This window comes from Myotis myotis, unplaced genomic scaffold (genome assembly GCF_014108235.1).
Source record: "Myotis myotis isolate mMyoMyo1 unplaced genomic scaffold, mMyoMyo1.p scaffold_m19_p_17, whole genome shotgun sequence".
In the NCBI taxonomy this organism is placed as follows: domain Eukaryota; kingdom Metazoa; phylum Chordata; class Mammalia; order Chiroptera; family Vespertilionidae; genus Myotis; species Myotis myotis.
This window is the reverse complement of record NW_023416321.1, coordinates 21,828,320-21,848,744: the sequence shown is the minus strand read 5'-3', so window position 1 is coordinate 21,848,744 and position 20,425 is coordinate 21,828,320. Positions and strand designations below refer to the sequence as shown.

Here is a 20,425-nt window from a genome sequence, read left to right as displayed (position 1 = left end):
GTAACCTTTTTGCATCTGACTGCTTTCACTTAGCATAATGTTTTCAACGTCCAGCTAAGTTGTAGTATGTATCATAACTTTTTTCCTTTTATGGCCAAATAATATTCCATTGCATGGATATACCACATTTTGTTTACCCATTCATCAGTTGACCCACACTGTGATGTGACTTTTTACCTGCCATGAATTACGCTGCTAAGAACATATTTGTACAAATTTTTGTGTGGTCATATATTTTCAGATGACTTTCATATGTGCCTCAGAGAACACGTCCTTTTGAACTCCTTTCTCCTTGTATCTTTGTGTTACCTCTTCTCGGACTTGGGTTTTGTTTTTTCTTTTTAATTTTCCACATGCTTCCCCTTATTTCCAGTCTCATGCTTACTGAAAATAGAGAGTGCACTGAGGCAGTCATTGAAGGGAAATAAACTAACATAAATAGATTGGAAGGTTTCCTTTACAGTTATTCCCCAATATATAAAGGCTAAGACTATAGAAGTATTTATTAAGAATCAGAGTCCTGCCTGGCTGGTGTGGCTCAATGTTTAAGCATTGACTCATGAACCAAGAGGTTGCTCAACTGGTTTGATTCAGGATCCCCAGAAGGAGGCAGCCAATTGATGTTTCTCTCATAAATGTTTCCATCTCTTTCTCCCTCTCTCTTTCTCTCTAAAATCAATAAAAACATATTTTAAAGAAATGAATCAGAGTCCTTCTTAAAAGTATATAATCACTAAAATCTTTATAAGCTAATACGGATCAAGAAGTTAAATCTAGAGTAAAACCTTTTCAGTGTATTGTACAATGAATGGTATAGGAGAGACAGAAAAAATTGGTCCTGACATGTATGGAAGGAAACAGACAAAAATGGATATGAAAATGATCCCTTTCCTTTTGACATTTTAAAATACTCTTATATTGATTTTTCAAGGCTCCAGCATTCTTTACTACTACTTTACTGCACTAGATTGATTTGATCAGTAGCTTATTTATCAGGTTATTCATGAGCGGGCAGATCTAATTAAAATTACTGCACCATCATTGTTGAAATAAGTGGTTTATTTTGGAACTCAGATGCTAATTTGTTCTTAATACGTCACCCACAAACATAACTGTGTTTTTCCCCACCATTGTCTTCCCTGCTTTATTCTATTTGAAAATACACACATATTCTGAGAATAGAGAGCTCTGAAAATTGTCAGAAATTAGGTAAAATTAGAACTACTTAGTTTTGACATTTGAATTCCACACTTCCTCTCTGTCCAGTATTTTGAATGTCCTGTCTGTCCTATGCCTGGGGTTGGGGGGGGGGGGGGCGCTGCTTTAAACTGATACTGGCTCTGTGTGATTAGTATGAATCACTGCCACCTTTTTATTCTTTTCTAAGCAGATGGCCTTGTGTTTTAGGTTTCAGCACTCCAACAAGTTCATTTTAATGATTATAAAGATAGTGTGAGTTTATATCAATGTCTGTAAGTGGTGACAGTGATGTTGATTTACATACCATCTATTAAGCTTAAATATTAATATTCTTCTGCTGTTTCCTTAGAACTCCTCAATGGAATGAATTGCAGCCACCATTTAATGCAAACCACCCTCTGCTCCTGGCTGCAGATGCTGTACAGTATTACCAGTTCCTGCTTGCTGGCCGTAAGTAGTTCCTGTGTTTTTCTTTCCCTACAGTTATTTTGAGATTTCATCTTAAAATGCCGACTTCTAATGCAACCATGCATATTACCACTGGTCCATCATTCATCAGCCATAAACAGTCAGATGGAGACAATAAGATATTTACTACAAATATAAACCATAAGACTTAGCATGCATTAAGTAAGCCTCTGCTGTCCTTGTTCCCTGGCCGTGATATACATGCTATTATGTAAGCTGGGAGGGAATATCTGGTGGGCTCAAAGATGTTAACAACAACAACAACAACAAAAGGATACTGGTATCTGTTTCTGACATGAAAAAATTGAGTACTTTTTCACCGTGAAAACTGTGTTGGCAGATTTTTCTTTTTGTAGAACTTTACTTGCGTTTTACTTGCGATAATGAAGTAACGATGGCAACTCCATTGGCTTTTGTACGTCTACTTTCATATGCAAACCCTTACATTTATAGAGATTGATCTGGGTTCTTTTCTTACTTGAGAAAATGTACATTGAGATAGAAACAGCCTTGTTTATGGGGGGTGGGGGCATGAAAAAACAATTTCGTATTTATTATCCAGTTTATGGTCATAGAATTAAAAATTCCTCACAATTATAATTCAATTTTGTAGAAGTGACTGGATCCTTAATTTCCCTTCATGGGTCTGAGCAGTGCATGTTTTTAAGAAACTTCCTAAAAATCAACATTGATGTGTTTTTAATGGAGTTTTGTTGTATTTGACTTACTATTTCACTTGCTGTATTTATACAGCATGAGGTAAAATATTTTCTAAAACTTTTTTATTTGATGTTTATAATGTGTTACATATAAAACTGAAACAGAGAAAATTTATTGACTTCGCTCTAAAGTTATGAGACTATAATTGCAACAAATAGTTGGCAGTCTTGCTCTCATATAATTGAACTCACTGATTTTTCCAATATGCATTTATTGAGTGATTTCTATGTGCCAGGCACTTGTGATTTAAAGTGAATAGTACGTTGCTCTGTCCTCAATGAATTCACTGTCTATCTCGGGAGGTAGGTGTTTAATGAAAAAGTAATATAAAATCAGACAGGCACATCAGTGAAGCGTTTGGTTAACAGTGAACCATGAGAACAGTGACTTAAGTTGCCAAAGCCATTACCAGGATGGGTTTATGTAAAGTGGTATTTTGGTTCAAAAACTGAGTACATGATAGTTGTTAGGTCCTAGGTTATTTAAGCATATATTTAACTCTATCATATGCATTAGAAAAAAACATGACACTTATATAATATCTAATTAAAATAAGAGCATTTTCCTCTGCCCTTTATTATGGGTGAAAATAATTGTTAAGTACAGTTGACTCTTTCAGAATTAATATTAGTTTGTTTGTTTTACTCTTTTGATAGGCCTATCCAGTAGACCAAGCAGGTCTCAAATTTTGGAGAAAAAGATATGGGCAAAAAATAAAATGCGTCTATCTTTATCCTTTAATTTTTTTCTTCCAGCAAATTAAACTGCTTGATACTACTTGATTATAGCAGCTCTAAACACCTTTGTCCAATTCTTGGAACTACAAAAATCCCCTAGTGCATATTTTAAGAACCACCACTGTAGGCAATAGCAAGCCATCAGATGTTCTCATTGGAGTGACACCATCAGAACTGCATTTTAGAAAGATCACTCGGGCAGTCTGGTAATAGGAGGTTCAGAGGAGCGGAGGGGAGTAGAGGCTGAGTGATCCTGGAGCGAGAAGAGGGCTTTAATTAAGGCTGTATTACACAAAAGTCAGGGCACATCTGTGATCCAGAGCAGAGTTGGGATAGAAAGGAATGAGAGATAATTTGACAGAATGCAGTCACTGATGATTCTGTGATTTCTAATTAAAATATATAATATAATGCATTTTGCATGGACCTTTTGAATATCAGGTGGACTAGCAATGGGATAAGAATGAAAAGGCCTGGGTTTCAGCTCCTAACCATTTGTCAATAACTTGATAAGTATAAAATATCAATAATAATAATTACTGTTATAAAGGAGTTGTTATGGCCAATGAGGTGATGTTAAGGTCCTTTAAAAACTGTAATACAGTACCCTTATTTTCAAATAGTAGACTTCAGGGCCTTAATAATGAAATAGCTATTCTGGCCACTTGATTTTGACCATGTCCATTGTCCACTTGATGGCTCATTTTTAATACACTTTTTCTTATCTCTTGAAGTGTTACTATAATAGGTCACTATAATAGTGTTACTATAATAGGTCTTGAAACACCTAAGCAACAGGTAATTTTTTACTACTTCTATACATTGAGAGTGTAGAAACAGAATTCACCTGGATTTTAAAGTCATGTTTTCTTACATAAAGAAAGGATATTTGATTGAGAATATTCCAGTATATGACACGATTGAAGCAATTAAATAAAATATGCACAACGTGACATCTGCGTCAGAGGTACAGCCTGACATACAATTGGCAAAAGCAATGCTGGAGCCAGTTTATAGAGAATGCTTTTCCCTGCCCATCTCTTGAACCCTTCATGTAAGTAGAACCTCATTAAAAAGACTTCCTTATTACCTTCCTGCTTTCTGTCCAAACGCTCCTTACTGAAACCAGGTGGAAGAGTGTGGCCTCTTGAAACACAAGGATACCATAGTTGACGCTGGAAAATTTTTGGCTTTACTTAGCCATATTGAAAATCACATCTTATTTCCTGACTTGAAGACCATTGATAAATACATTAATACAAATATTTTCAAATAGAGCCATTTGGAGTAAAATTCCAGTGCTAACTTCACAAATGCTGCAAGCATTTTCTTTGGTTCTATTTGGATCTGTGGATCAGGTGAAGCAGACTTGTGCAAACTCCGGAAATGATAATAATAGTCATCGACAAAAAATGATGGAAATGGAAATGGGAAAGAGACTTGGTCTCAGGGAGAAGAGAGTAGGAGAGCCGGATGTTGAGCAAGGAGTCCCCACTCCCCTTCTAGCCCTGTAATCATAATAGATGCCCTGCTAGTTGATAAACAGAGTTCTGTATGTGTGGCAGGAGGGCAACTGGTGGGGAGGGAAAGGAAAATCTGCCTGAAACACTAAATACTAACTTTAAAGTGAGGTAAGTAAAAGGGCCAAATTTTGTATTTGTAACTGTGGTCACATTTCCTACCTATATTAATTGAATGGAATGGTATAAAATTGAAGATTTGGGGTGTATCATTAAATCATACTAGAGCTGCGGTTGCCAACCTTTCGAACCTCACAGACCACCGGTTGGTGACCGCTGCTCCAAAGGTTTCCTTAAACCAGCAGTCGTCAACCTTTCGGACCTCATGGACCACCAGTGGTCTGTGGCTTACCGTTGGTGACTGCTGTACTGGAGTGCGCCATGCAGAGGTCCCTATGGAGGCAGGGAGAACTCTTTGTTAGTAGGTTGAGCCTTAGGAATTGCTGATTTAAATAAGTTTTTTTTTTTTAAAGTCAAATATCAGCAAAATTACATGGTTTGAATATATTGATGAATTTATATGTGCAAGTGAATGTAAGATGGTAATCTAAGAGAAACATGCAAATTGGTGTCACTCTGCTACCCTTCCCATTGGCTAATCAGGGCGATATGCAAATTAACTGCCAGCCAAGATGGCGGCCGGCAGCCAGGCAGCTTGAAGCGAACATGAGGCTTGCTTGCTTCAGTGACAGAGGACTCCAATGTTCCCCGCCTGCCGCTGCCGGCCTCTGAGCTTGCAGTTTGAAACATTGTTACAAATATAGAAGCTAAAAAAACCCCAGAAACCTGCTTTCAGCCAGCTGGGATCTCAGAGCTGGAGTTGAAACAGTGTTTCGATTATAGAACCCAAACAAAGCAGATACCTGCTTTCAGCAGCGGAGGCCTAAGAGCTGGAGCCAAGCCTCAGAGCTAAAGCTGGCCCAGAATAAAAAAGAAAAAAGAAAAAAAGGAGCAGTTGGGAGCTTCCATCACCCGCCAGCCTGAAAACAGCCCTCAGCCCCTCACCCAGACTGGCCAGGCACCCCAGTGGGGACCCCCACCCTGAAGGGTGTGCGACCAGCTGCAAACAGCCATCATCCCCTCACCCAGGCTGGCCAGGCACCCCAGTGGGGACCCCCACCCTGATCCAGGACACCCTTCAGGGCAAATCAGCCGGCACCCACCTGTGCAGTGCAGCAGGCCTCTATCCTATATAGTAAAAGGGTAATATGCCTCCCGGCACCAGGATCAGCATGACAGGGGGCAGCGCCCAAAACCCCTGATCACCCTGCGGCTCTGTGTGTGACAGGGGGTGGGGCCACAACCTCCCTATCTGACCAGCTCTGTTCGTGACAGGGGAAGGCGCCCCAACCCCCTGATCAGCCCTGCTCTGTGCCTGATGGGGGGAGCTCTCCAACCCCCTGATCGCCCTGCGGCTCTGTGTGTGACAGGGTGCGGCACCCCAACCCCCCCCCCCCCCACAGGCCCTGCTCTGTATGTGACGGGGTAGAGCCATAACCTCCCCATCGGCCCTGCCCTGAGTGTGAGAGTGGCGGCACCCCAACCCCCTGATCGGCCCTGCTCTGTGGGTGATAGAGGGCAGCGCCCCAACCGCCCCCCACGGGCCCTGCTCTGTGTGTGACAGGGGGCGGTGCCCCAACTCCCCTATCGACCCTACTCTGTGAGTGACAGGGTGGAGCTCCCCAACCCCCTGATCGACCCTGCTCTGTGCATGACAGGGTACGGAGCCCCAACCCCCCTGATGGGCCCTGCTCTGTGAGTGATGGGGTGGTGCCGCAACCTCCCCATCGACCCTGCCTTGAGTGTGACAGGGGGCAGTGTCCGAACCCCCCAATCGGCCCTACCCTGAGCGTGACTGAGGGTGGCATCGCAACCTCCCAATCCGCCCTGCTCTGTGCATGACAGGGGGCGGCGCCCCAACTCCCTAATCGGCCCTGCTCTGAGCCCGACCAGGGGCTGCACCTAGGGATTGGGCCTGCCCTCTGCCACCCAGGAGCGGGCCTAAGCCAGTAGGTCGTTATCTCCTGAGGGGTCCCAGACTGCGAGAGGGCACAGGCCGGGCTGAGGGACCCCCCCCCCCTCAGGTGCACAAATTTTTGTGCACCTGGCCTCTAGTCCTATCTAATAATAGACAAACATGGTAATTGACCATATCTTCGCTATGCCTCCCATTGGCTAATCAGCGTGATATGCAAATTAACCACCAACAAAGATGGCAGCTAATTTGCATATTGCAGGCAGGATGGGGCAGTGCTATTCCGCCTGCCCCGCTGCCATCTGGGCCTGCTATTTGCCACCTGGAGCGGTGGGGCAAGACAGCGCCATCCCACCTTCCCTGCCGCCATCTGGGCCTGCTATCTGCGACCTGGGGCGGCAGGCGTCCCGTGTGCGACCCAACCCGCGGTGGCCGGGCGGTGCAGCAGCGATGGGCTGGCACACCTGGCCGCCATCTGGGCATCCTGTGTGCGACCCTGTCCGGGGCGGCCGGGCGGGGCAGCGAAGGCTTGAAGGCGGCTCCGGCCAGAGCAAAGGCCTAGGTCCCAGGTGCCGGAGGAAAACTGGTGCCGGCAACCAGGGGAAGGGAAAGCCTATTGCATGAATCTTTTCATGCAACAGACCTCTAGTCTTTATATAACTCAGTAAAAGTAAGAGTTGGGAATTATTATAAAAATGTTTTTTCCTTGGTTATAAGTAATCTTGGGAATAGTTGATAAAAATATTATACAGAGATTAATAGTTTTTTTCTAATGTCTTTTCTAAAATAGGCATTTTAACTATGATCCTAAAGTAGATGACCTTTTTTTAAAAAGTCTGCTCCAGAGCTTCCCCAATTGTAAATTAGAAAGGGGCATCCTGAATTGACTTGGGGAAAGTTGTATTCATGGGGGGAAATAAAGTTTCCTCCTTTTCTTTCAGGAAATTGGGCAGCAGCAATATTTTTAAGTTGCTGACATTAGGTAGCTTTGTTGGGGGTGGAGGTCAGACTTCTTTCTAAAATAATCCTTGGGTATATGAGAAGTTCCTCCCTAAGCTTACTGAGGTTTTTTGTTAAGTAGTAACAAAAGGCCATTCAGCAGAAATACAGCATTGATACACAACAGAAAGGTGACTGGGATCTATAGAACCTTCCTGTGTTTTATTGGGAATATAATTATCTTCCTCTGCCTTCAAAAGCATCATAGGAATGGTGGGGAGAGCCTTTGCTACCAGATGGAAAGGAATGAAGAACATTGAAAATGTTTAAAGCTGATATCCTTCTCACCAATGTGTTTCAATTGGATTTGTGTGTGAAAATAATGTGCTTTGATTTCATGGAGTATTTCTCGAGGTTCCATTTCAATAGTAGCTCCCCACAAAGACAGAATAACAAGGACCAGTTTACCATCCTGCCTGAAACAACAACAAAAAACAGAATATAGTTTAAAGCAACTGTTTTCGAATCATTGGACATCAGGGCGTAAAGGATAGTGATCCTTGAGAGAGGGGAAATAATGGGGCAAGCCCTACAATTGCCTTGGTTTATTTTACTGCCTTAAAGGAGTCTCTAGACCAGTGGTTCTCAACCTTCCTAATGCCACGACCCTTTAATACAGTTCCTCATGTTGTGGTGACCCCCAATTTCATTGTTACAAATTGAACATAATTAAAACATAGTGATTAATCACAAAACAATTTGTAATTATATATGTGTTTCCCGATGGTCTTAGGAGACCCCTGTGAAGGGGTCACGACCCACAGGTTGAGAACCGCTGCTCTAGACTATGCTTCAGTGATGGGAAATCCAAGTGGAATGAAGAGTGGACAGCACAGAGTCCAGCAACACCAAGGAAGAGTGTCTATCAGCAAACTACCATGAACTATTATTGCGAAAAAAAGTGTTACTGAAACACAGTGACTTCATGATTTCATTTATATGTTGTCTGTGGTCACTTTAAAATAATAACCACAGAGCTGAGTAATAGTGCAGAAACCACATGATCCACAAAGCCCTAAATATTTACTATTTGTTAACTCCTGACCTAGAATTAGCCAGACTGGTTATTAGAGAGAATAGATATATCAGCACAAAATGAGAACTCTGAACATCTGCAGAGGGTCCTCTTCTAGTATTTAACATAGGACCGATGGCTGTGGGAAACTACCCAAAGCCAAGGAAACAGCAACCACAGAGAATTTTAAAGGGCAGAGTGCCTAGAGCTCACACAGGGTTAGGAATGGTGACACTAACACAGTCATCATAACTGTATTCCATATGTTTAAAAAGTTAGAGATGTGCAAGATATTAAAAAGACTCAAAGTCCTAGATATGAAAACCTAGATGTGAAAGTTGCATTGGATAAAAGTGAGAATAAATTAGAAATTGCAGAAGAAAATATTAGTGAAATTGAGGATAGACCAAGAGAAATTATCCATAATGAAATACAGAAAGAAAAAGAAATTAAAAACAGTGTTACTGAGCCGTAGGATAACATATACTTGAAATGAGAGTCCCTGAATCAGGATGATGGGGCGACTGAAGAAATAGCCAAAGAATTTTTAAATCTGATATATCCAAGAAGAACAATAAATCCCAAAACACAAGCAACATGAAGAAAACCATACCAAAGTGCACAATTACCAAGCTGCTCAAAGTCATTTAGAAAGAGAAAAATCTTAAAAGCAGCCAGTGGTTAAAAACAAAACAAAAAGAAAGACATTACACAGTGAGGAACGATGACGAGAATGACAGGTTTCTCTTAAGCACTGAAAGGAAACAACTGCGGGCTTAGAATTCTGTCCTCTCAAAAAGTAGCTTTCAAAATGAGGGCAAAATAAAATACTTTCTTCAGATATACAGAAGATTAAAGAGTTTATCAGCAGCAGACATGCTGTACAAGAAGTCTTAGAGGAAGTCCTTTAAGCAGAAGGAAAGTGGCAGCAGATGGAAGAGAATGAAGAACACTGGACATGGTTAGAACATATAACATGTTTTTTGGGTAGTTATTCAAGTCTTTTTAAAATATAATTTACTGTGAACACAAAAATAGTATCAGCACATTGTGGTTTTAAAAATGTATGTATGTATGTGTGTGTGTATATACACGTACATATTTATATATACAGAAATGTATTATGGACTTTACAACGTATGTGTGTGTGTATGAATGTGTAATACAAACACAATAACAACAGTAGCATAAAGGCCAGTGGGAAATGGGACATTATTATTGTAGGTTTTCATAGTATTATGAGTGGTATAACATCACTTAAAGGTAGTAAACTGTGATATTAAAGCTATACATAATACAATCAAAAGCAGTCTGCATCAAGAAAGGGAATAAAATGGAAACAAATAAACAAGTTGATGTGGCCCTAAGTATATCAGTGATCATTATAAAAACTCAGTTATGAATGATCTAAACAGCCTAATAAAAATTCAGAGATTGTCAAATTGGATAGAAATATAAGCTCCAACTATATGCTGCTTAGGAGAAACATACATTACACCCTGACTTGCTACATTAATATCAGACTAAGCTGAACACTCCACCCAACAACAGTAGAAAACATTATTTTCAAGTGCACAGAGAACACTGACCAATGTAGGTCATCTTCTGGGCCATAAAACAAGTCTCAATAAATTTAAAAGCTTTAAGTCATACAAAGCATATTCTCTGACCACAAAGGAATTAAATAAGACATGGATAACAGATCTGGAAAATCCACAAATATTTAGAAAGTAAACAACATACTTCTAAGTCATACAGGTTCACAGAAGAAATCAAAAGGCAAATTAGAAATTATTTTGAACTGAATGAAAATAAAAAAGAACACATATCTTAGAATACTATTCAGCAAAAAAAAAAAAAAAAATTGATTGAAGTGTAAGTACATGCAACAAGTTGGATGAATTATGGATATTATGCCAAATGAAAAAAAAAACCAGTCTCAAATCTTGCATACTAAAAATCTTAAAAGCACCAAGAGAAAAAGATTCCATTTATACAACATTCTCAAAATGACACAATTACAGAGAGTAGCGTCGATCAGATCTTAGAACCAGAGTAGTAGGGAGGTTACTATGACTATAAATGGTGAGGTAGGTCGTTGCGATGAGGGAACAGTTCTGTATCTTGATTGTAGTAGGGATTACACAAACTAACAAGTGAAAAAATGGAATAGAACTATGCACAAACATACACACACGTCCTTTGTAACAGACTGTATGCACATACAACTGTATTTATAAAACTGGTGAAATCTGAATATGGTCTATGGATTTAGAATGGCAGCTTCTGGGCTTAGAAACCAGGTAAAAGGGGTACAAGACCTCTCTGTACTATTTGTACAGCTTCTTACAAATATAATAATTTCAAAATGAAAAGTTGAAAGAAAAGTATAAGATTTCTGAGATGTCCCTAAATCTGGACTCAAGGGGAAATTAATAGGACTAAATGCCCGTTTTATAAAAGAGAAAGTTCTGAAATTAACTACCTCAGTTTTCACATTCAGAAGCTAGAAAAACTTGAGCATATTAAAGTACAAAGGAGGAAATAATAAAGGTCAGAGTGGAAATCAGTGGAATGGAAAATACAAAAACAATAGAAAAAATATAAATAATATAGAAAAATAGAAAAAATCAATTAAATCATGATGTACTGTGGTTTTCTTCTGCTTGGGATCTTAGAAATTCCTGGGTCTGTGGATTTATAGTTTTCATTAAATTTGAAAACTTTTATGCAAATATATCTTCCAAGTATTTTTTCTGTCAGTCCCTCTCTCCTGTTGTGACACCAGTTATATGTTGGTTGATCACTTGATATTTTCCAAGCTCGCTGATTGATTGTTCAGTTTTAAAAATTGTCTTTCCCCTCTATATTTATTTTGTATAGTTTATATTTACACATATTTAAATTTATACATATTTAAATTCTTTTATTTTTTCATTTTTTCACTTCAGATATATTTTTCATTTCTAGAAGTATCATTTGGATATTTTTTCTATCTTTCCTCATTATGTCAGTGTTTGAACATATGGAACGTTTATTTTATGATAGATGTTTTAGAGTCCATGTGTGCTAATTCTTTTCACCCTGATATATATATAGTCTTTTTTTGGTTGCTTTTTTCTATTGATTGATTTTCTCCTTGGTATGGGTTGTGTTTTTCTCTTTCTTTATGTGCCTAGTGATTTTTTTAAAGGATGATGGGCATTTTCAATATCGTGTTATTGAGTGGTGGACTGTTTTATATTCCTAGGATGCACTAAAGATTTAATTGGAATATATTTGACTCTTACTATTTATTAATATTTGATTGAACAAAAATACACATTTTAACTTCTAAGCAGTATGCAGTGACTATTGGATTTTCGGGACCCTGTTATTAGGCAGTTACACTGAAGACACATAGTTGATATCATGTTCCCCACAAGGTTGGTGGGTTAGGCTAAGGGAGGCCTGCTTACTGGGGACGGGCCTTGAAGATGGAAACTGGGGAAAATTATATTAGTTTTATTATCATTAATCTATATGTTTCTATGCTTATTTAATTATTGTTATTCAAAGTTCATAACAGCCTTTTGCTTAGGGCTAATTATTTGAAGAGATAATATAAATCTGTCTTTCTTATTTGGCCAGTAGTGGGAGTGTGTGATCACAATTACTTTTTAAACTTCAAATGCTTAAATTCTATGTATTATCTTGATCTTATAATAGTTGTGCTGACTTTACTTTTGACTCATTTCCCTAAAATAAATATAAATAAGGAACATGTATATGAGTTCTATAAAACATTGTGATAATAGCATTAATTGGTATAGAAAAATTTAAAGATTGAAGAAGTTATTTATTAGTGCTTCCTACATGCCGCACACTGAGGATCGAGCCCGCAATCTGGGCATGTGCCGTGACTGGGAATTGAACAGTAACCTCCTGATTCATGGGTCGACACTCAACTACTAAGCCACCTCGGCCGGTAGAGATCTTGAATCCCAAGTAAATTTTGTGCTGCTGTCCTACTAGCTACAAACATGAGAACAGAAATAGCAAATGTCTTCCTCTATAATATAAAGTCAAACTTTTAGGTTTAGAGTGGAGTCATTTTAAATATTTTACTATCCTATTGTATTATTGGTTTTACAACACTATGGTGATACATTTTGAACACATTGATACAAAAAGGAAAAACAAATTTTGTCTTCTCTACCATGGTCATTGTCAGTGCCCTGGAAAAGCAATTACATATGCAGCAGTTTTCTGAGTTCTCCCTTTTGAATGTCACATTAGATTTAACCTAACATCCTGGATTGTATCTCTGTTGTGGTTTGTACCAAGTGTGATGGAGGTACTCAACAATATTTCCTTGCATTGTCCATAATAAATATTTGCTCAAGAGTGGGCAAGGGTGGAAGGGGAAGAATGAAATGTTTTTCTTTTGCAGAGGAAACTTGTAACGTAGTACTTATTTAAAGAGTATTTATAGTCCATTGTTGGCCATTGGGTGTGTCATGCTGTTCTCTCCAGGTCTACATATCTGAGGTCGTTCAGAAGCCACTTCAGATTGAGTTATATTTCAGTTTTTCTTATTTACGTTTAATTTTATCAACTGATACATGTCCTCCCATAGAAAAATGATTTCAGTGAAATGAATGGCATTTTTCTTCAAGAAATATATTGACCCTGAATTTAGCCAAGTTGTATAACTTGAGGAACATTTAAATATGTATTCTTCTTCAATGAAAAGGTATCATATGTTTAAATGAAAGTACTATCAGCAATCTGCAAGCTTTTTGAGGGACGGATTGAAAAGTTTGGATTAGATTACCCATTTTCCCTTCTTTTCCTTTGTGTTTATGGGATACATGCTTCTTATTGATAATTATATCTTTACATAGATCTTCACCACTGTGGAATAGTTCATTGGGTTTTTTGTCATTGCTGATTTATTGTTGAGATGTTTCAACATCAAAAGTCCTTATTTTTATAATATAATGACCTATACTCCATTCTGAAGTAAATCTTTGCCTTTCTGTCATTCGTTTTAGTACTGTTTAAACTATTATTTGCTACTAGTATTTTGTTTGGAAAATAACTAACAATTTATATGCCAAACCACTTTCCTGTCCTAATTGTTTTTAAAATAAAACAAACATAATGGCTTGTTTTGTATTTCTAAATGTTTTTCTTTATTTTACAAAATTCTAGTGATATTGGTAGCTTAATGTTTCTTTAGGTTGTTTTATGACCTGCTTTTGAGTATACATCTTTTTTTATTGAGACTAGTATTTATTGTCATTGACTGGGCAATTTTGACTGGGATGGGACATTGATTCTGATAGATTAAATAAAATAATCAATTGGTCATAAAACGTCTGGTCCATGAATACGTTGGCTTCTGATGTCATTCACTCTATGCCACTTGAGTTTAAGGTTCTTATATAAAGACACTGATACCTGTCAATTGGGTAGTGGAGATGTGGGATGGAGGCTACACGGATATTTGTTTGCCCTTTTCTCTAAAAATAAGGAGCTAAAGCAGAATGGCCTGTATCTGCTCACTTGCAGAACCATAATGGGCTGATGTTGGCAGGAGCCTGTGGTTGGTTGTACCTCAGCTCTATCCGTAAGGTTAATTGCTAAAAAGTGACTAAATGGGAATTTTGGGGGGGATGCTACAACTGTCTGCTCTGTTAGTGGTAGCAGGAGTTCTGGCGCCATTTCAGGGTCACTGTTTGTTTGTATCTGTCTATCGGAGTTTAGAATACAGTTGTTTCTCTGAGTTTCAGCCTTCTCTATAGAATTTCTGTCAATTGTTTGACTCCATTAAGGGTGCAGGGGAAATAAAAGCCTGAATGACCAATCCACCAGGGGCTGTGGATAGACCCTTTCTTTGTCCCTACTCAGAGCACTGCATTAGGTCTCATTATCCATTTATAATAAGTGACCTCTGCCCCCTAGGTCACTGAAAAATATTCAGTATGCTTTTCTGACACATAGGGCACTTCTCCGCAGACATATGAAACAATGGGACGTCTGGCAGTCTGGAAGACTATGCACATTGCAGGTTTTTAAATACATAGCCTTGTGCCAAATCACTCTGGCAGATTTTTTTCTTTGCTCTTGCAGGGGTCATAAAGGCACTAAAGGAAGTCTAATGTCTGGGAGATGAATGTAGTGTTCCCTTTTCATTTCTTTTTCTTCTAATTCAAAAATATATATTTTTTGCCTTTTTGTTTTCTAGAAAGGATTTGCTTTCATCTCTGCTTTTGCAGTTCCTGGTAGAGAAATATAGAAAGACTTGGGTATAGTGAATGGAAAGTGGTTGCCAAATATACCCGGGTGGCTCTGGAGGCTTCCTTTGATGTATTAAAAACCTGTCTTCTAGTCCTCTGCTCTGGCCACACTGGTGGTGATTAAATCTCCCACTGGAAAGTGTGGGAAAGGATTTGACCCTTTCTTGGTTACTATCACCCAGATTTCTTCTGTGATATAAATTTGGACTACCTACCAGAAAGCTCAGCACATCTTGTGGTTCTGTCTCTAGCTCCCAATGTGTAGATAGGCTTGGGAAAAGTTGGAGATGGTATAGTGATTAGTGGTTGAACTGTATTTACAAAGTTAAATTGAAGGACAGTGTCTTGACTAGCAGTCGCTAATTGTGTGGCCTTAGCACAGTGCCTGTGGGAAGTACTGATAGAAGCCGTCATTTACCTGAAGTCTGTTGGGATAGATACAATCTGAGAGCCACTTCTTTAGCAATTCTTATGAAGAAACTTTGAGAATAGGGAAAATGTTTATGAAGTATTATTTAAGTTTAACATGCATACACTTAATTTGGAAAGCCCTTTTTCTCTCTTAGAAGCTTACATATTTTGCATTTTGTGTCCCATGCATTGGCTTGTCACTTTATTAAAAATATATGAGGCATACATGGGTTCGAAGAATAATGAGAGAGAGAAACATCAGTGTGAGAAGGAAACATTTATTGGTTGCCTCCTGCATGCCCCCTACAGGGGATAGAACCTAAAACCTAGGCATGTGTCCTGACCAGGAATCGAACCAGCAACCTTTTGGTGCATGGAATGATGCCCAAACAACTGAGCCACACCGGCCAGGGCCCCTGTTTATTATAATGAATTCATAGTCACACTGCAGAACCCAGGTGTCTTTAATGTAGAACATTGTTTTTGCTATGTACAATTGCATACTTTAAGATACAGTGGGACCTTGACTTACGAGTTTAATTCGTTCTGAGACAGAGCTCGTTAACTCAAATTACTCTGTCAACTCAATGCAAAAAATCGGCTGAGAGACAGCTGGTATCTCAAAAAACTCGTTAGTTGGGACACTCGTAAGTCAAAGCCCCACTGTATTGATACACAGAGGTGTCATCTTAAAAAAAACCAATTATAGAAAACCATATAGTTGTCAGAACTCTCTCCATGACAAGAATTAATATTTTAACTGGATTATAGCACCATTTGATGAATTGCTTACTAAATACATCAAAATTGATTGGACATTTCGTATTTGAATTGACAAATGGGTGCATTAGGAGAAGGAGGGAAATCCATTAATTATAACTGCTCTCTACCGTAGGAAATATAATTATATAAATATGGATTTTGTTAAAAGAAAAATCTCTATGATAGTGCTGCTTATATGTGTACCTATACCTCTTTGCCATTAGTAGGAGGGTTTCTCTGAGTCCCTGTCATTTGAGTAATAAAAAATAGTAATTTTTGCCGTGTTATATGCTTCAGGCTCTCCTGGTTGCATAATCATATTTGGTTATTGTTTAAGAAAAGTATAAAGTACCAGGGAAACTTTGTAGTTCAGCCTTTCTGCTCAATTCTTAATTGCATCTCTATTTGTCTGTCTTGCATTCTTATATTATTTAAGTCAAAAGCTTTACTTTTGTTTTGATGGTGTATAACCTTTTACCATCACTGAAATTCTCCTTTTATGAAATTTTTTTTCCTCATGATTTTTAAAAAATGTTTTATTGATTTCATAGAGGAAGGGAGAGGGAGAAAGAGAGAGAAACATCAATGATGAGAGTCATTGATTGGCTGCCTCCTGCACACCCCACATTGGGGAGCCTTGACCAGGAATTGAACCATGACCTCATGGTTCCTAGGTCGACACTCAGCTGAGCCATGCTGGCCGGGCTCTCATGATCTTTCTTACTGAAGGTGCCCAACCCAGTGACCGAGGCATAAGGGAGCTTGGTGAATGCCATAGATTGTCTCCACAGTTCGAATCTGTTCTCCTTATTATTGTCATATGACAGGAGGCTCTTCACCATGTGATTTTGTGGAACTTGGTCAAGAGACAAGAAACACTGAATTGCCTTCATTGCCTTTGTACCATTAGTTTCTTGCCTTTCCTACTGTGCTTTCTTTGTATTTTAAGACCACATGAAGAGCTTCGGAGCCACCCTTACATGTCAAGTCTGGGTCAGAGCTGAGACTTATAAGGACTATTCTGAGGCTAGTGTTATTGTTTTTTGTCTTCTCTTGGCACTCTGCTAGTCTTCAAGGCTATCTTTCAGGTGCCAATGGTTCTTGTATGGTTATGTCAAATACTGTTTAACTAAGAAATCAAACCAGGAGCCCAAAGTACTTTGGTTTTGAAAGTAAACGTAAAGCTTCCTGAAATGCCTGTAACTTCCTTGTGTTGTAACTTCTGATCAGATTATTTTTCTCTATTGTTTGATAGCTTTACTTGGTGTTTTTGATCAGGATACAGAAATTCTGGAAATTCTGGATGAGTGATATGATATGCCGGGGTCCAACCCCAGCGGGTCCAGGGGTCCCCAAAGGTGTGGACGGAGTTGGCGAAGAAGGAATGACACGGAGATAGCGTTCAGTTGATCAGCAGCCTAGCCAGGTTCCTCTAGCCAGGATCTCCTGCCAAGTTCTGGTCTGGATCTCCAGAGAGGTTCTGCTTAGGATCTCCAGCCAGATTCTGTGTCCATGTTCTCTTGCTAGGTTCTCCAGCCAGGTTCTGTCCAGGTTCTCCAGCCAGGTTCAGTCACCAGGTTCTAGTCAGGTTCTCTTGCCAATTTCTGTAGTCAGGTTCAGTCCAGGATCTTTTGCCATGTTCTCTCACTAGGTTCTGTCTCTAGGTTCTGAGGCCAGTTTCTGTCCAGGATCTTTTGCCATGTTCTCTCCAGCGAAGTTCTTCTGTCTCTAGGTTCTGTGTAGGTTCTGTCTTCTAAGTTCTGTCTCTCGCTGTCTTGTTACATCTGTATTTATACCAGTTGATTCAATCCTATCAATCTCTATTCCAAAGGTTAGGGCGTTTCTTATCTCCATTCCAGGGAGTAAAGATTATGTAGCTTAAGCATGATTGTTTGTAGTTAAAGTGATTAATTACCCACCTGCCACTTAGTTAAGAGGTTTTATTCCCTCCCTAACTTCAGGGGAAAATCCCTACCTGGGGAAACAACCTTTCTCAGAGAGGAGACCTTGGTTAAAACACATAGTGCCAAGAAGGTGAGCAAACATATTAAGAACAGTATGCCATATATGCCGGGTCCCTTGAAACAGCAAGGATGGACCGGCTCCCGGCAATGATATAGTTGATATCTGAGATAAACCATCTCTTGAATGTTTCATATGAAAATTTTAATGGAAATAATGAACCTAGTAGGTAAAGATATGATGAATTGAGGTAGTTGGTTCTTCAGGTTGAGAGCGTGGTTTTGGCTTTTCCAGTTCTGTCTCTCTTTAATGTAAGGTAGATAAAGTGTTATGAGAAAGCCACCCACTGTTATATCTTTATACTTGAATACTTTAATATACATCTAATGGCAAGGACATAAAAAGAAGTAATTGTCACGCCATTACATAATTTATTGGTAACACAGTGGCAATGATTTGTGGAGATAACTTTCCAATAGCTTTACATTGTGTATCCACAGAGGTGAGAGCAAGCCTTGGAAAATCTTTGGTTCTGGGCTATTTTCTCTCTTTCTTTTCCATGTGGTCTTGGTTCTATGAATTTTTTGATTTAGTAAGAGGTAAATTTTGAATGTTTAGTTTCTTTATTATATGGTACCTATCATGTATCCTTAATTATTTTTAAGAAAGGTTTTAAATTATGTTCTTATGGATAGGTTGAAAATGTTGATGTCCTCCACGTCTAAAAGCTTTTCACTCTCCATGCCCAGAGAACTCTGCCTCTTTTGTCCTTAATTCTCCCTGCTGTATAATGATCTGCACTCTTTTAGGACATACCTAGCTAATAGATAGGCGGAGACCAGGAGAAGTGCATTAACTCTTTGCAAAAAGTAATTTTTTCCATTTTTCCTCTTGTGAACAATTCCCTCCCCTTCCTTTAATTTTGTTGTTAGGCTTTATTCTGGAGGCTTAACTGAGTACCTTAGACTCTGCTTTTCACCTGTGTATGTGGGGATTAAGGACAAAAAGTTTGCAATCACTGACCAAATGCAGTTTAATGAACCTAAATAGTGATTTCTTACCTTTAAGACATCAGTTCACAATAGGTTCTGCATATCTTCTACTCATCTTACTTTCTGATAGAGGATATTCTGTTATGAAATGCCTGAAAAAAAATTTATCTAAACTACAGGGTGAAATGTGAGAATACAGTTGCCACTGTTGTGAGAATACAGTTGCCACTGTTGTAGGATTACAGGTCATATTTCTACATAGAATCAGCACTAGGAGAGTTCTAGCTTCCAGCACATAGTCATTACCCTCAACAAGAACACACACTACCATGTGCACTGGAGCTGAAAGCTGGTCCTGTATTTGATATGTACATGTGTGTAAATATGGCAACAAGGATAAATGGATATGTATGGAGTGAGTGTGTATAGAAGCACCCCTCCCCCCCCCCAGCCAAAGAAAATATCACTAAACCTAAGAAATTAGGAAGAATGTCCCTGACTCATTATGCGGTAAGTGCAACTTTGTTTCATGCATTGGTTTCCATCATCCTATATAATAGAAGGCTAATATGCAAACTGTCCCCTCGGGGGTTCAATTGCTTGCTATGACGTGCGCTAACCACCAGGGTGTGGTGTGGAACGAAAGAAGGCCCCGGCCAGCAGCTGGCGGCCAGGGGAAGGAAGGTCCCAGCCGGCCCTGATCACCAGCCAGGCCTAGGGACCCTACCTGTGCATGAATTTTGTGCACTGGGCCTCTAATTCATTGATATGCATATGATTTCTTTGTTCTCCTTTTTTGACTTCTTGGATTGACTACACCATACAAATTTCATTGTGATGTCTCCACAAATTTTTAAAATAAATATTAATTTTTAAACAGGTACATGGCATACATAATTAGAAGGTTGCAAGGAATACTTATTGGAAAATAAGTCATCTGTCCTCAGTCACCCTTAGGCCCTTTGAAAAGGCACTGCTATAACTACAGTTGAGCTTTGATTAGAATGGGTTTGTTCTTATTTAGACTTCTTTGTTTGGGTAGGTTATATAAACTGTGGTAGGACAAAGTTGTTATTTATAACCTTACATGGAAGATACTATACAGTGATAATATGATTCTGTAAAATAGCAAAATGGCCCGGCTGGCGTGGCTTGGTGGTTGAGCGTCGACCTGTGAATCAGGAGGTCACGGTTTGATTCCCAGTCAGGGCATGCCGAGGATGCGTGCAAGAGGCAGCCGATCAATGATTCTCTCTCATCATTGATGTTTCTATCTCTCTCCGCTTCTCTCTTCCTCTCTGAAATAAATAAAAATATGTTTAAAATAGCAAGGTGGACTTCTTTATCTTTCCTGCTATTGTTTTAATGTCTATAGAATGC

At 39.1% G+C, this 20,425-nt stretch overlaps 1 protein-coding gene across 17 annotated transcripts in view; it reads left to right on the top strand.

Annotated features, from left to right (window-relative positions):
• The window catches only part of BCAS3 (BCAS3 microtubule associated cell migration factor), a 473,254-nt gene that overhangs the window by 197,892 nt on the left and 254,937 nt on the right, over window positions 1–20,425 (top strand). For all 17 annotated transcript variants that reach the window (XM_036340232.1, XM_036340231.1, XM_036340238.1 and 14 more), the window contains one exon: window positions 1,550–1,650. In XM_036340232.1, coding sequence (XP_036196125.1) covers window positions 1,550–1,650 — 101 coding nt within the window. The remainder of the gene's footprint in view (window positions 1–1,549; window positions 1,651–20,425) is intronic.